At 47.1% G+C, this 17899-nt stretch overlaps 2 protein-coding genes across 2 annotated transcripts in view; one reads left to right on the forward strand and one right to left on the reverse strand.

Annotated features, from left to right (window-relative positions):
* LOC311147451 (cyclin-Q-like) overlaps positions 1–12559 on the reverse strand; it is a 12917-nt gene extending 358 nt beyond the window's left edge. Inside the window, exons 1-4 of the mRNA XM_084184146.1 lie at positions 12169–12559; positions 11762–11945; positions 8751–8883; positions 3705–3923 (exon numbers count right to left, since the gene is read on the reverse strand). Coding sequence (XP_084040272.1) covers positions 3705–3923; positions 8751–8883; positions 11762–11945; positions 12169–12298 — 666 coding nt within the window. The 5' untranslated portion in view covers positions 12299–12559. The remainder of the gene's footprint in view (positions 1–3704; positions 3924–8750; positions 8884–11761; positions 11946–12168) is intronic.
* Positions 12560–13317: 758 nt separating this feature from the next.
* On the forward strand, positions 13318–16806 carry LOC311147519 (protein Flattop-like). Its single transcript, XM_084184272.1, is given in 6 exon segments — positions 13318–14345; positions 14431–14493; positions 14674–14751; positions 15075–15281; positions 16119–16210; positions 16212–16806. Coding segments are annotated over 6 exon segments (894 nt in total). The 5' UTR covers positions 13318–14318; the 3' UTR covers positions 16639–16806.
* Positions 16807–17899: the final 1093 nt, after the last annotated feature.

Consider the following 17899-nt stretch of genomic DNA (forward strand, 5'->3'; position numbering starts at 1 on the left):
CCCACCCACCATCCTATCAGACCCACCATCCTATCACACCCCACCCACCATCCTATCAGACCCCACCCAAAATCCTTTCAGACACACCCACCATCCTATCAGACACACCCACCATCCTATCAGACACACCCACCATCCTATCAGACCCCACCCACCATCCTATCAGACCCCACCCACCATCCTATCAGACCCCACCCACCATCCTATCAGACCCCACCCACCATCCTATCAGACCCCACCCACCATCCTATCAGACCCCACCCACCATCCTATCAGACCCCACCCACCATCCTATCAGACCCCACCCACCATCCTATCAGACCCCACCCACCATCCTATCAGACCCCACCCCACCATCCTATCAGACCCCACCCCACCATCCTATCAGACCCCACCCCACCATCCTATCAGACCCCACCCCACCATCCTATCAGACCCCACCCACCATCCTATCAGACCCCACCCACCATCCTATCAGACCCCACCCACCATCCTATCAGACCCCACCCACCATCCTATCAGACCCCACCCCACCATCCTATCACACCCACCCCACCATCCTATCAGACCCCACCCACCATCCTATCAGACCCCACCCCACCATCCTATCAGACCCCACCCACCATCCTATCAGACCCCACCCACCATCCTATCACACCCACCCCACCATCCTATCACACCCACCATCCTATCAGACCCCACCCCACCATCCTATCAGACCCCACCCACCATCCTATCAGACCCCACCCACCATCCTATCAGACCCCACCCACCATCCTATCAGATCCCACCCACCATCCTATCACACCCACCCCACCATCCTATCACACCCACCATCCTATCAGACCCCACCCCACCATCCTATCAGACCCCACCCACCATCCTATCAGACCCCACCCACCATCCTATCAGACCCCACCCACCATCCTATCACACCCACCCCACCATCCTATCACACCCACCATCCTATCAGACCCCACCCCACCATCCTATCAGACCCCACCCACCATCCTATCAGACCCCACCCACCATCCTATCAGACCCCACCCCACCATCCTATCAGACCCCACCCCACCATCCTATCAGACCCCACCCACCATCCTATCAGACCCCACCCACCATCCTATCAGACCCCACCCACCATCCTATCAGACCCCACCCACCATCCTATCAGACCCCACCCACCATCCTATCAGACCCCACCCACCATCCTATCAGACACACCCACCATCCTATCAGACCCCACCCACCATCCTATCAGACCCCACCCACCATCCTATCACACCCCACCATCCTATCAGACCCCACCCACCATCCTATCAGACCCCACCCACCATCCTATCACACCCACCCCACCATCCTATCACACCCACCATCCTATCAGACCCCACCCCACCATCCTATCAGACCCCACCCACCATCCTATCAGACCCCACCCACCATCCTATCAGACCCCACCCACCATCCTATCAGACCCCACCTACCATCCTATCACACCCACCCCACCATCCTATCACACCCACCATCCTATCAGACCCCACCCCACCATCCTATCAGACCCCACCCACCATCCTATCAGACCCCACCCACCATCCTATCAGACCCCACCCACCATCCTATCACACCCACCCCACCATCCTATCACACCCACCATCCTATCAGACCCCACCCCACCATCCTATCAGACCCCACCCACCATCCTATCAGACCCCACCCACCATCCTATCAGACCCCACCCCACCATCCTATCAGACCCCACCCACCATCCTATCAGACCCCACCCACCATCCTATCAGACCCCACCCACCATCCTATCAGACCCCACCCACCATCCTATCAGACCCCACCCACCATCCTATCAGACCCCACCCACCATCCTATCAGACACACCCACCATCCTATCAGACCCCACCCACCATCCTATCAGACCCCACCCACCATCCTATCAGACCCCACCCACCATCCTATCAGACCCCACCCACCATCCTATCAGACCCCACCCACCATCCTATCAGACCCCACCCACCATCCTATCAGACCCCACCCACCATCCTATCAGACCCCACCCACCATCCTATCAGACACATATGGGCGGTGCCGGTCCATTTCTTTTGTCAGCTGGTGATTGTCATGCAAATAACCGCCGGTCTCCCGGTAATTGACCGTTAGTTAACATAAACATGTTTAGCATTGTAGTATATGGAGAATTATGACTTTGCTAATGTTTTTAAGTGGAACCTGAGAGGATGTTTATTCAGTTTCAGAGGGAGCCGTTTTAGAGTGACACCCCATAGAACAGAGGGAGTCTGTTTGTTGGAGACAGGTGATTGGACAGTATGGGGAACCACCTATATTTTGGGAAAGATTATAAGTACTGGGTTTGAACAAAGAAGAGCAGAGCAGACATATTCTTTTCGGACACTGCTCTCCGGATGATCTTGACATCTGTAAACTTATGCTGAAATCTTGTGATATGAATAAAACTTATGATCAAAGCTCAGTATAAGCGGACTCCTTTGTTACAGCATAATTAGCCACATTAACTCGACACTACAGCATCTCCAGGCCTCCACACATACAAGCTGCTGATGCGCTCCTTTGGAACATTTAAAAAAGCCTAATAAATCCATGTAATATAGACTAAACCATCACAATAAATACTATATTTATCTTAGACATACAGTGGGGGAAAAAGTGTTTAGTCAGCCACCAATTGTGCAAGTTCTCCCACTTCAAAAGATGAGAGGCCTGTAATTTTCATCATAGGTACACGTCAACTATGACAGACAAATTGAGAAAAGAAAATCCAGAAAATCACATTGTAGGATTTTTAATGAATTTATTTGCAAATTATGGTGGAAAATAAGTATTGTATTGTGTGTAGATTGATGAGGAACATGTTTAATTGGATCCATTTTAGAATAAAGCTGTAACGAAACAAAATGTGGAAAAAGTGAAGGGGTCTAAATACTTTCCGAATGCACTGTAAACATGTCCGGTCTGTGCGGAGCAAGACATGGAGGCTAGTAGTTTACTAATATGGAATTATTTCTTATTTAGAATGGCCCACAAAAAGAAAACGTCATCCATAGCCTGCGCTGGAATAGTGAATGGAGGTTATGTAAAAAATAAATATATTCTTTATTTATTTTACCCCCTTTTTCTCCCCAATTTCGTGATATCCTATTGTGATCCAATTACGATCTTGTCTCATCCCTGCAACTCACCAACGGGAGAGGCGAAGGTCGAGTCATGCATCCTCCGAAACATGACCCGCCAAACCGCGCTCCTTAACACCCGCCCGCTTAACCTGGAAGCCAGCTGCATTTTTCTCTGTTGAGATAATTTCCTTTTGAATTTCTAGCCAAATGTAAAATGTTCCTGTTTTGATTAATTTAATAGAGTGAGTTAGATCTGCTCTATAACAAATTAGCATTCCCCGTGTCTCTCTCTCTCTCTCTCCGACCCCCCCCCACCTGCCACCTCTCTCTCTCTCCGACACCCCCCCCCCACCTGCCACCACACTCTCTCTCCGACACCCCCCCTCCCACCTCTCTCTCTCTCCGACACCCCCCCCCCCCACCCCTCTCTCTCCCCTCCCACCTCTCTCTCTCTCCGACACCCCCCCCCCACCCCTCTCTCTCCCCCCCACCCCCCCCCCAACCTCTCTCTCCGACACCCCCCCCCAACCTCTCTCTCCTTACCTGCCACCACTCTCTCTCTCCGACAGGAACCTCCACCCCGTAGCTGAGCAGTGCCAGGTACAGCGTTGCTATGGCGATGTGTTGGGGGGCGTGGCGCACACACATGGTGCCATGGTAACAGTCTCTAAGCAACGCCCAGGTGGTCTCGGCGACGGGAGTTCTGGACCAGGCGTGACGATTCACTAACGACTTCACTGACAGGAGGTAGTGGAGGAGATACTACACACACAACACACACAACACACACACACAACACACACGCACAACACACACACACACACAGACAGAGATGTTACAAACGCAGACCAGGTATGTGTTACCAATCTGAAACTGTTTTGCTGTCAGTGACTGACATAACAAGTAGTGCTGAGCGATTCTTTCTTTTTGAGGTCGCTTCGGTTTCATTATGAAAAAATTATCACGGTTTTAAATTTCGATTATAATTTTTTAACAAATGCACTATGCGTTATGTGGGTCAAATGCTGTAACAACACAGAATAAAATCAATTAAAAGTCCCATGATGGTAGTGACTGACCATTACTGCTTATCACTTATTAACCATCATTTATTCACATTACTTTAATAAAATATTTCAGTTGTGTATATTACATTTGTTTTATTTGATGACTTATTTATTTCATTCCAAGTCGTCATCTCATCTCTGTAGAGCTAAACCATGAGGTCGAAGGAATTGTCTGTAGAGCTCCGAGATAGGATTGTGTCGAGGCAAAGACATGTGGAGATGGGAGAACCTTCCAGAAGAACAACCATCTCTGCAGCACTCCACCAATCAGGTCTTTATGGTAGAGTGGCCAGACGGAAGCCACTCCTCAGTAAAAGGCACATGACATCCCGCTTGGAGTTTGCCAAAAGGCACCTAAAGACTCTCAGACCATGAGAAACAAGATTCTCTGGTCTGATGAAACCAAGATTGAACTCTTTGGCCTGAATGCCAAGCGTCACGTCTGGAGGAAACCTGGCACCATCCCTACGGTGAAGCATGGTGGTGGCAGAATCATGCTGTGGGGATGGTTTTCAGGGAGACTGGTCAGGATCGAGGGAAAGATGAACAGAGCAAAGTACAGAGAGATCCTTAATGAAAACCTGCTCCAGAGCACTCAGGACCTCAGACTGGGGCGAAGATTCACCTTCCAACAGGACAACGACCCTAAGCACACAGACAAGAAACTCCCCAAATACAGGTGTGGCAAGCTTGTAGCGTCATACCCAAGAAGACTCGAGGCTGTAATCGCTGCCAAAGGTGCTTCAACAAAGTACTTAGTAAAGGGTTTGAATACTTATGTAAATGTGATATTTCCGTTTTTTCTTAATATACATTTGCACACATTTCTGAAAACCTGCTATGTCATTATGGGGTATTGTGTGTAGATCCATTTGATGTGGGGAAATAAGGCTGTAACGTAACAAAATGTGGAAAAAGTCAAGGGGTCTGAATACATTCTGAATGCACTGTAAGCAGGCGCGCAATAGATTATGGTCATCGTAGTTAATTGCCACTTTTTCTGCACTAAACAATGTAGAATATTGGCCTGTTGGAAACTACAACTCCATACTACATCGCGCAGTTCAGGCTGGATCTGATTTACCTCTACAGAAACTACACATCGAGCTCACAGAAAAATCCCCAACTAAATAGAATTCAAATAATTGAACAGACATCGGTCAATTAGTTGTTTAAAAACCGAAAAATAGATATTTTGGTTAATCGCTCAGCATTTAATAACGAGAAAACTTGATGCACAACCAAATTTCTAAATTTCACCTTGTGTATTCTACTATTCTAATCACCACCTGGTGTATTCTACTATTCTAACCACCACCTGGTGTATTCTACTATTCTAACCACCACCTGGTGTATTCTACTATTCTAATCACCACCTGGTGTATTCTACTATTCTAATCACCACCTGGTGTATTCTACTATTCTAATCACCACCTGGTGTATTCTACTATTCTAATCACCACCTGGTGTATTCTACTATTCTAATCACCACCTGGTGTATTCTACTATTCTAATCACCACCTGGTGTATTCTACTATTCTAATCACCACCTGGTGTATTCTACTATTCTAATCACCACCTGGTGTATTCTACTATTCTAACCCTCAACAGTAAGTTGAGACCCAGACTGAGTTCCTAAAAAAGTATTACTATTTTTGTATTCTTTTTTGGAAGGGAGGAAAATCTATTTGTATTTGTATTTATTATGGATCCCCATTAGTTCCTGCCAAGGCAGCAGCTACTCTTCCTGGGGTTTATAATGGATCCCCATTAGTTCCTGCCAAGGCAGCAGCTACTCTTCCTGGGGTTTATTATGGATCCCCATTAGTTCCTGTCAAGGCAGCAGCTACTCTTCCTGGGGTTTATTATGGATCCCCATTAGTTCCTGCCAAGGCAGCAGCTACTCTTCCTGGGGTTTATTATGGATCCCCATTAGTTCCTGTCAAGGCAGCAGCTACTCTTCCTGGGGTTTATTATGGATCCCCATTAGTTCCTGCCAAGGCAGCAGCTACTCTTCCTGGGGTTTATTATGGATCCCCATTAGTTCCTGCCAAGGCAGCAGCTACTCTTCCTGGGGTTTATTATGGATCCCCATTAGTTCTTGCCAAGGCAGCAGCTACTCTTCCTGGGGTTTATTATGGATCCCCATTAGTTCCTGCCAAGGCAGCAGCTACTCTTCCTGGGGTTTATTATGGATCCCCATTAGTTCCTGTCAAGGCAGCAGCTACTCTTCCTGGGGTTTATTATGGATCCCCATTAGTTCCTGCCAAGGCAGCAGTTACTCTTCCTGGGGTTTATTATGGATCCCCATTAGTTCTTGCCAAGGCAGCAGCTACTCTTCCTGGGGTTTATTATGGATCCCCATTAGTTCCTGCCAAGGCAGCAGCTACTCTTCCTGGGGTTTATTATGGATCCCCATTAGTTCCTGCCAAAGCAGCAGCTACTCTTCCTGGGGTTTATTAAGGATCCCCATTAGTTCCTGCCAAGGCAACAGCTACTCTTCCTGGGGTTTATTATGGATCCCCATTAGTTCCTGCCAAGGCAGCAGCTACTCTTCCTGGGGTTTATTATGGATCCCCATTAGTTCCTGCCAAGGCAGCAGCTACTCTTCCTGGGGTTTATTATGGATCCCCATTAGTTCCTGCCAAGGCAACAGCTACTCTTCCTGGGGTTTATTATGGATCCCCATTAGTTCCTGCCAAGGCAGCAGCTACTCTTCCTGGGGTTTATTATGGATCCCCATTAGTTCCTGCCAAGGCAGCAGCTACTCTTCCTGGGGTCCAAACATATTAAAGCACTTTCATTACATATAAAACAAAATATAAAACAGTACATCATATAACATTATTACACCACTACATATCTACAACACAAAATGTTTAATACCACCATACAACAATATCACAATGTACGTGTGTGTAGAGTGTGTGTGCTAGCGTTTGTGTGTGTATGCATGTGTCTGTACCTGTGTGTGTGTCTCTTCACAGTCCCCGTTGTTCCATAAGGTGTATTTTTACCAGTTTTTTAAAATCTGATTCTACTGCTTGCATCAGTTACCTGATGTGGAATAGAGTTCCATGTAGTCATGGCTCTATGTAGTACTGTGCGCCTCCCATAGTCTGTTCTGGACTTGGGGACTGTGAAGAGACCTCTGGTGGCATGTCTTGTGGGGTATGCATGGGTGTCTGAGCTGTGTGCCAGTAGTTTAAACAGACAGCTCGGTGCATTCAACATGTCAATACCTCTCATAAATACAAGTACTGATGAAGTCAATCTCTCCTCCACTTTGAGCCAGGAGTGATTGACATGCATATTATTAATGTTAGCTCTCTGTGTACTTCCAAGGGCCAGCCGTGCTGCCCTGTTCTGAGCCAATAGCAATTTTCCTAAGTCCTTTTTTGTGGCACCTGACCACACGACTGAACAGTAGTCCAGGGGCGACAAAACTAGGGCCTGTAGGACCTGCCTTGTTGATAGTGCTGTTAAGAAGGTAGAGTAGCGATTTATTATGGACAGACTTCTCCCCATCTTAGCTACTGTTGTATCAATATGCTTTGACCATGACAGTTTACAATCCAGGATTACTCCAAGCAGTTTAAGCAGTTTAGTCTCCTCAACTTGCTCAATTTCCAAATTATTTATTACAAGATGTAGTTGAGGTTTAGGGTTTAGTGAATGATTTGGCCCAAATACAATGCTTTTAGTTTTGGAAATATGTAGGACTAACTTATTCCTTGCCACCAATTCCGAAACTAACCGCAGCTATTTGTTAAGTGTTGCAGTTATTTCAGTTGCTGTAGTAGCTGACGTGTATAGTGTTGAGTCATCCACATACATAGACACACTGGCTTTACTCAGAGCCAGCGGAATGTCGTTAGTAAAGATTGAAAACAGTAAGGGGCCTAGACAGCTGCCCTGGGGAATTCCTGATTCTACCTGGATTTTGTTGGAGAGGCTTCCATTAAAGAACACCCTCTGTGTTCTGTTAGACAGGTAACTCTTTATCCACAATATAGCAGGGGGTGTAAAGCCATAACACATACGTTCTTTCCAGCAGCAGACTATGATTGATAATGTCAAAAGCTGCACTGACATCTAACAAAACAGTCCCCACAATCATTTTATCATCAATTTCTCCCAGCCAATCATCAGTCATTTGTGTAAGTGCTGTGCTTGTTTAATGTCCTTCCCTATAAGCGTGCTGAAAGTCTGTTGTCAGTTTGTTTACTGTAAAATAGCATTGTATCTGGTCAAACACAATTTTTTCCTGAAGTTTACTAAGGGTTGGTAACAGGCTGATTGGTCAGCTATTTGAGCCAGAAAAGTGGGCTTTACTATTCTTGGGTAGGGGAATGACTTTAGCTTCCCTCCAGGTCTGAGGGCACACACTTTCTAGTAGGCTTAAATTGAAGATGTGGCAAATACTTTTGGTCTACATAAAGATGGGCCACCAGTTGCCCATCCCTGGGTTAGAGGTTAGGAGTCAGGGGTTAGAGTTCAGGGGTCAGGGGTCAGTACAGACCTTGTGTGGGTGCTGGAAGGAGACGTGGAAGTTGAGTTGTCTTAGGACCAGGAGTTCACACTGCACCACACTGTCCCTGAGGTCCCAGAATGCACCATCACAAGCCAGAGGCTCACTACTACTGTGGAAATACCTGGAGAGAGAGAGGGGTGGGGGGAGAGTGGGAGGGAGAGGATGGATAAGGAGGGAGGGAGAGAGGGGAGAGTGGGAGGAGGAGAGAGAAGGAGATTATACATCAGGGTTATGTTGAGTAAGAGTTCCTCGGCATACACATCTCCCTTGAGCTGAAATGGTCTAACCACACGGACCTCAGGAGGCTGAAGAAATGTGGCCTGTCTCCGAGGGCCTCACAGTGTTCCACAGGAGCACCATCGAGAGCATACTGTCGTGCTGCATCACAGCTAACCGCAAGGTACTATAGAGGGTGGTACGCTGAGCCATGCCCACTGCCTGCCCTCCAGGAAGGCCAAGAAGATATTCTGCTATTCTACCCACCCCCCACGAACATTTACCCCCAGCCCCAATGGACATTCATCATTGTTACAGCTGTAAATATGTATTCATACTATATATTTCACGGTATACGTTTAGATTTTTTTGTCACTGGCCTACACACAATACCACATAATGTCAAAGTGGAATTATGTTTTTTATAAATTTGTAAAACAAATTTAAAACATAATTCCACTTTGTGTAGGCCAGTGACCATTTTAAATCCATGATGTAACACAACAACATGGGAAAAGGCAAGGGGTGAAGGATCAACACCAATATGACAGAGAAGAATTATGGACAAATATTACAATACCTCCCTCCCTCCCTCCGCCCCTCCCTCCCTCCGCCCCTCCCTCCCTCCACCCCTCCCTACCTCCCTCCGCCCCTCCCTCCCTCCCTCCGCCCCTCCCTCCCTCCCTCCCTCCCTCCCTCCCTGTGGCACACGATGATGTAACACCCCCACCTACCTACAGTGAGGGAAAAAAGTATTTGATCCCCTGCTGATTTTGAATGTTTGCCCACTGACAAAGAAATGATCAGTCTATAATTTTAATGGTAGGTTTATTTGAACAGTGAGAGTCAGAATAACAACAAAACAATCCAGAAAAACGCATGTCAAAAATGTTTAAATTGATTTGCATTTTAATGAGGGAAATAAGTATTTGACCCCCTCTCAATCAGAAAGATTTCTGGCTCCCAGGTGTCTTTTATACAGGTAACGAGCTCTTAAAGGGAGTGCTCCTAATCTCAGTTTGTTACCTGTATAAAAGATACCTGTCCACAGAAGCAATCAATCAATCAGATTCCAAACTCTCCACCATGGCCAAGACCAAAGAGCTCTCCAAGGATGTCAGGGACAAGATTGTAGACCTACACAAGGCTGGAATGGGCTACAAGACCATCGCCAAGCAGCTTGGTGAGAAGGTGACAACAGTTGGTGCGATTATTCGCAAATGGAAGAAACACAAAATAACTGTCAATCTCCCTCGGCCTGGGGCTCCATGCAAGATCTCACCTCGTGGAGTTGCAATGATCATGAGAACGGTGAGGAATCAGCCCAGAACTACACGGGAGGATCTTGTCAATGATCTCAAGGCAGCTGGGACCATAGTCACTAAGAAAACAATTGGTAACACACTGAAATCCTGCAATGCCCGCAAGGTCCCCCTGCTCAAGAAAGCACATATACAGGCCCGTCTGAAGTTTGCCAATGAACATCTGAATGATTCAGAGGAGAACTGGGTGAAAGTGTTGTGGTCAAATGAGATCAAAATCTAGCTCTTTGCCATCAACTCAACTCGCCGTGTTTGGAGGAGGAGGAATGCTGCCTATGACCCCAAGAACACCATCCCCACCGTCAAACATGGAGGTGGAAACATTATGCTTTGGGGGTGTTTTTCTGCTAAGGGGACAGGACAACTTCACCGCATCAAAGGGACGATGGACAGGGCCATGTACCGTCAAATCTTGGGTGAGAACCTCCTTCCCTCAAACAGGGCATTGAAAATGGGTCGTGAATGGGTATTCCAGCATGACAATGACCCAAAACACACAGCCAAGGCAACAAAGGAGTGGCTCAAGAAGAAGCACATTAAGGTCCTGGAGTGGCCTAGCCAGTCTCCAAACCTTAATCCAATAGAAAATCTGTGGAGGGAGCTGAAGGTTCGAGTTGCCAAACGTCAGCCTCGAAACCTTAATGACTTGGAGAAGATCGGCAAAGAGGAGTGGGACAAAATCCCTCCTGAGATGTGTGCAAACCTGGTGGCCAACTACAAGAAACGTCTGACCTCTGTGATTGCCAACAAGGGTTTTGCCACCAAGTACTAAGTCATGTTTTGCAGAGGGGTCAAATACTTATTTCCCTAATTAAATTGCAAATCAATTTATAACATTTTTGACATGCGTTTTTCTGGATTTTTTTAAAAATTCTGTCTCTCACTGTTCAAATAAACCTACCATTAAAATTATAGACTGATCATGTCTTTGTCAGTGGGCAAACGTACAAAATCAGCAGGGGATCAAATACTTTTTTCCCTCACTGTACCTACCTATGTCGCGTTCAAAACAACTGGGAACTGGGAACTCTGAAATCTTTGACTTCCGATCGTTCAAAACAACAGGGAACTCTGAAAAAAACGAGCTCTGACTGGGAAAAATTGATTTGAACAGAATTTCAAGTCGGGATCTCGGTCCTCTTTCTAGAGCTCTGACTTTCCGACCTGAAGATCACTGACTCATGATTTGACCTCGTATTTTTCAGAGTTTCCAGTTGTTTTGAACGTGGCACTACCAACCTACCTACCTCACACATTGATTTAACAGCCCTACCTACGGCACATGTTGATGATGTAACCTACCTCCCTGATGATGATTTAACAGCCCTACCTCGGAGGACGCATGACTCCTCTCCTGAGCCCCTTTGGGAGTTGCAGCGATGAGACAAGATCGTAATAGGATAATCACGAAACTGGGGAGAAAAAGGGTGTAAAAAAACAAACAGAAACAGCCCTACCTACCTGTGGCACACGTTGATGATGTCACGGGTGCGGAGGTGCTGTTCCTCCACCTTGCCTGCGAGGTAGATGCAGCTCATAGCCACCAGGTAGGGCTCATACACCGTCACGCTCACACACTGGAAGAACTGGTGGTACAACACGCACGCTGTCGCCACCGGCACCGAACGCATGCCCAACTTAACACCTAGGGAGGGGGCGTTAAGGGTCAGTGGTGTAGGCTTTTGTGCTAGCCAAGCCGCGACTCTTTATTCTACTAATAACCGCCTTATTTAAAATTATTATATACTCAGATGTGTTAACACTGGTCTGGAGCAAAATCCTGCACCCATACCGGCCAAGGCAGGGTATGACTGACCACCCATAGTTGGTTAGGGATAGGGGTTGGGGGTTCTGTTTCGGTACTGTACCCGTTTCCATGATGAACCGACAAACACGAAAGTGGGTTTTAATCTCCCGTGTGGAGTCCGTCTCCGTGTCCCAGGCTGGAGGACCCCTCTTCCCCCCCGGTGTACTGTCCAGCCGCGAGACTGTCTCCATGGAACCGGGTGTAATGAACCTGGCTTTCTCTAGAATTGCTAGCTAGCTATTAGCTAAACAGTGCTTTGCCCTGTACAGAATGGAGAATGTTACACTACCATTGACTATAGTAGTTAACAAGAGCCGTTAACTAGTTTATCTTGTTTCTTTCTAGCTTGTCTGCTACTAATTGGGGCTAATCATAGCCAATTTAAATGATCTGATATTATTTGGGCTAACCAACACGCTTGCTAGTCTCTCACTTCCGCACACACTAGTATCAAAGACAGTACAGAAACTCTGCGCCAGTATTACGCCAGCAGCAAAAACGATGACGTCACGTTCGTATGGTAATTATGATACCTTCAAAATAAAAGCCAACATTTCAAAATATTGCAATTTTATTTTACCTTTATTTAACTAGGCAAGTCAGTTAAGAACAAATTCTTATTTACAATGACGGCCTACACCGGCCAAACCCGGCCGCCCTATGGGACTCCCAATCACGGCCTGATGTGATACAGCCTGGAATCACTACAAGCACTGAGATGCAGTGCCTTAGACCACTGCGCCGCTCGGGATAACTCTTTCAAAAGACATTGCATTTTAATCAGTGGCTACTTCTACTTCTATTGTGCCAACAGGAAAAGGCAAGGTGAGTAATTTATGAAAAAAAAAATATATATATTGTTTAGAATTATTTTTTACCAAGAATGAAAAAATACAATGTTGACACTGTTATGTTGGGAATATTGGGCTGTAGATACTTTTCTACCGGTCTCAGCTAAAGTGGGGTGTAGAATATTCAGTAGGGTCTTCGGAGGGGTACTGTGTCATACAATTTTCTCTCTACAACCAAATATGTTTCCATGTACAGTCTATTACAGTGTATTGTATTGGGGGCTATAGAGTCCGTGGAGTGAAAAGCCAGCAGCAGGCGATGTGACACAGTTCACTCTTATTGTGAAGGGGGAAAAAATCCTCGATAGTGTGCCAGCGTAATATCCTGCTACTAGGAGAACCGTAATAAACAACACGATAGTGTTCCAGCGTAATATCCTGCTACCAGGAGAACCGTAATAAACAACACGATAGTGTGCCAGCGTAATATCCTGCTACTAGGAGAACCGTAATAAACAACACGATAGTGTTCCAGCGTAATATCCTGCTACCAGGAGAACCGTAATAAACAACACGATAGTGTTCCAGCGTAATATCCTGCTACTAGGAGAACCGTAATAAACAACACGATAGTGTGCCAGCGTAATATCCTACTACTAGGAGAACCGTAATAAACAACACGATAGTGTGCCAGCGTAATATCCTACTACTAGGAGAACCGTAATAAACAACACGATAGTGTGCCAGCGTAATATCCTACTACTAGGAGAACCGTAATAAACAACACGATAGTGTGCCAGCGTAATATCCTACTACCAGGAGAACCGTAATAAACAACACGATAGTGTGCCAGCGTAATATCCTGCTACTAGGAGAACCGTAATAAACAACACGATAGTGTGCCAGCGTAATATCCTGCTACTAGGAGAACCGTAATAAACAACACGATAGTGTGCCAGCGTAATATCCTGCTACTAGGAGAACCGTAATAAACAACACGATAGTGTGCCAGCGTAATATCCTGCTACTAGGAGAACCGTAATAAACAACACGATAGCGTGCCAGCGTAATATCCTGCTACCAGGAGAACCGTAATAAACAACACGATGTGTTTGTTCTGTGGTGCCGCTGCAGGTCTGGCCAGCTTGATGTCCCTCTACTGGTAGGGCTGGCTCAGTAGTGGCCCTACACAACAGACACTTGCATTCTGTCACCCAAATAGCACAGTCAATATTTCTGTTTTTGTAACAGATCCTGATGTTGATGTTATGGGTATGTAACAGCTCAACGTGTGACTGAGTTCAGCTTCAAACTGGAGAAGTCTAAAACGTACCAGGTCTAGAACTCCGCTGTTGCTATGCGACCTGTCAACAACAAACAGAGTCGCTAGCTAGGCTAGTTAGCTAGCCGCTAGGTAAGGATGTCGTCGGGTTACTCAGCTAACCAGGTAAAAACGACAAAATTCATTAATTAAAAACACACCTTTTTTTTTATTGTGTAGGGCAGTTAACATGTGCTGTTGTGTGTTTCAGTATGAAAATGCTTTCAACTCGCAGAAACTGCAGAATTGGACTCTGCCAAAGCATTTCAAGGAGGTAATTTAAGCAAGGCACTCAACCCTAATTGCTCTTGTAAGTCGCTCTGGAAAAGAGCGTCTGCTAAATGACAAAAATGTAAATGTCACTTACAGTACCTAGCATGTTGATTGTGAATTGTGCAAGGCATTACTTTCTCCCCATTTGAAATCAACTGTGTGTGTGTGTGTGTATATATAGAGGCCCTCTGCAGCAGAGGGTCACACCATCTTCATTGCCAGTGACCGTGGACATCTCCTACCAGGAGTGAAGGCAAAGGTTAGTGAACACACACACACTGAGACCTGTATATGCCTGTATGTTTATGTGCTTATGTATGTCTGTCTGTGCTTAATTATGTGTGTGTGTGTGTGTGTGTGTGTGTGTGTGTGTGTGTGTGTGTGTGTGTGTGTGTGTGTGTGTGTGTGTGCGTGCGTGCGTGTGTGTGTGTGTGCGTGCGTGCGTGCGTGCGTGCGTGCGTGCGTGCGTGCGTGCGTGCGTGCGTGCGTGCGTGCGTGCGTGCGTGCGTGCGTGCGTGCGTGTAGCGTGCGTGCGTGCGTGCGTGCGTGCGTGCGTGCGTGCGTGCGTGTGCGTGCGTGTAGCGTGGCAGTGCGTGGCCAGGTTTTAAGGGGACGTGGGAGCTGCCTGCTCGTCTCCCTCCTGCCTCCATCAACCCCACGGCTCGCTCTGAGGAGGGGAGACAGCGTCTCACACACACATACACAAACTCCAGACTGGACGTCCACACACACAGGGCCGCCAAAACCACCAGCAATCCAGCCGCAGACGGCCAGACGGAAGAGGATCAGGTTAGAGACACTCTCTCATCTCTTTTCCCCTCCTCTGCTATCCCCTCTTCCGTCTTTCATCCTCTGTCCTCTTCTCTCTCTCCTCTTCTCCTCTCCTCCTCTCCTCTCTTCTCCCACATGCTCTCTTCTCCTCTCCTCTCCCTCCTCTCCTCTTCCATCTCTCCACTCCCCTCCTCTCCCCTCTTCCCCTTTATGCTCTCCTCTCCTCTATGCTCCACTCTCCTTCTCTCTCCTCTCTTCTCCTCCTCTCCTCTCTCCTCTCTTCATGCTCTCCTCTCCTCCTCTCTCCTCCTTCATACTCTCCTCTCCCCCTCTCCTCTTCTCTCCTCTCTCTTCTCCTCTCTCCTCTCCTCATGTCTCTTCTCCGCTCTCCTCCTTTATGCTCTCCTCTCTCTTCTCTTCACCTCTCTCTTCTCCTCTCCTCCTCTATGCTCTCCTCTCTCCTCTCCTCTTCTTTCCTCTCTTCTCCTTCATGCTCTCCTCTCCTCTTCTCCTCTCCTCACCTGTTCTCTCTCCTCTCCTCTTCTCTTCTCCTTCATGCTCTCCTCGCCTCTCCCTTATGCTCCCTTCCTCTCCTCTCCTCTCTTCTACTTTATCCTCTCCTCCCTCCCCTCACTTCTCCTTCATGCTCTCCTCTCCTCTCCTCTCCCACATGCTCTCTTCTCCTCCTCTCCTCTTTTTTTCTCTTCTCTCTCTTCTCCTCCTCTCTTCTCCTCTCTCCTTCTCTCTCCTCTTCTTTTCTCCTCACCTCTCTCCTTTCTTCTCCACTCTCCTTCACCCTCTCCTCTCTTCTTCTCTCTCCTCTCCTGTCCCTCATTCTCTTTGTTCCACATACAGACCTGCAATGCCCCAACCTCAGAGAGACCAGTCACGGGACAATCATGTCCTGGGGAGAGACCGTTGAATCAAGCCTCAGAGAGAGCATCCTCCCACCCTGACACTCAGCAAGAGGAGAGATCAGCCGCTAGAGGCAACACCTCGGCTGGAGAGAGATCAGCCGCTAGAGGCAACACCTCGGCTGGAGAGAGATCAGCCGCTAGAGGGAACACCTCGGCTGGAGAGAGATCAGCCGCTAGAGGCAACACCTCGGCTGGAGAGAGATCAGCCGCTAGAGGCAACACCTCGGCTGGAGAGAGATCAGCCGCTAGAGGGAACACCTCGGCTGGAGAGAGATCAGCCGCTAGAGGCAACACCTCGGCTGGAGAGAGATCAGCCGCTAGAGGCAACACCTCGGCTGGAGAGAGATCAGCCGCTAGAGGGAACACCTCGGCTGGAGAGAGATCAGCCACCTCACAAGTCTAGAGGAGAGAGCGCAGTTAGCCAGAGAGAGAGAAAACCCTCTTCAGCTGCTCAATAGAATCCCAGATTAGTCAACATATCTACCTTCCTCTTCCTCTCTCTCCCCCATCTCTCTTTCTCTCCCCTCCTCTTTCTCTCGAGCAGTCTCACAACCATAACTATATTTTGTTTCCTGATGTGCTGAGACACTAACAGAATCATACAACATTAAAACTCTGTAAAACCATTTCCTGTGTGTGTGTCAGGGACGGTTGTGTTTGAGGAAAACAGTGAAAGTATTCGCATAGATTTGTATTTTTTTAAATATAAATACAAATTTGGGATCAGGCAGACAGACAGAAAGGCAGGTAGACGACCCTTGATTTTCCCTGATATAGCGTATGTCTGGAGTTCCCTGACCAAGTGATAAGTGTGAGTAGCACATATCAGCAGCATCACAACATAGCAGCAGCATCACAACATAGCAGCAGCATCACAACATAGCAGCAGCATCACAACATAGCAACATAGCAGCAGCATCATTACATTTACATTTCAGTCATTTAGCAGACGCTCTTATCCAGTTAGTGAATGCATAGTGGCACCCCGTGGGAAACGAACCCACATCCCTGCCGGCCAAACCCTCCCCTACCTTGGACGACGCTGGACCAATTGTGTGCCGCCCATGGTTCTCCCGGTTGCGGCCGGCTGCGACAGAGCCTGGACTCGAAGTGATCTCTAGTGGCACAGCTAGCACTGCGATGCAGTGCCTTAGACCACTGCGCCACTCGGGAGTCATCACAACATATCAGCAGCATCACAACATATCATCATAACATATCAGCAGCATCATAACATATCAGCAGCATCATCACAACATGTCACACATTAATAAATCACACTCCACATGTACACAATGTAGAACAATAGCATCAAATTAGTAGACGTTCCTAATATAACATCTAAAATAAAGATTTAAGAAACAAATTATTTCATAAATAAACTAAAGTAAAAAAATAAAATAACAACAACAAAATAACAATAACGAGGCTATATACAGGGGTTACCGGTACTGAGTCAATGGGCTGGGATACAGGTTAGTCCAGGTAATAACGAGGCTATATACAGGGGTTACCGGTACCGAGTCAATGGGCTGGGATACAGGTTAGTCCAGGTAATAACGAGGCTATATACAGGGGTTACCGGTACCGAGTCAATGGGCTGGGATACAGGTTAGTCCAGGTAATAATGAGACTATATACAGGGGGTACCGGTACTGAGTCAATGTGCAGGAGTACAGGTTAGTCAAGGTAATTGAGGTAATATGTACATGTACACTA

The sequence above is a fragment of the Coregonus lavaretus genome (assembly GCF_964263955.1).
Source record: "Coregonus lavaretus genome assembly, chromosome: 20".
In the NCBI taxonomy this organism is placed as follows: domain Eukaryota; kingdom Metazoa; phylum Chordata; class Actinopteri; order Salmoniformes; family Salmonidae; genus Coregonus; species Coregonus lavaretus.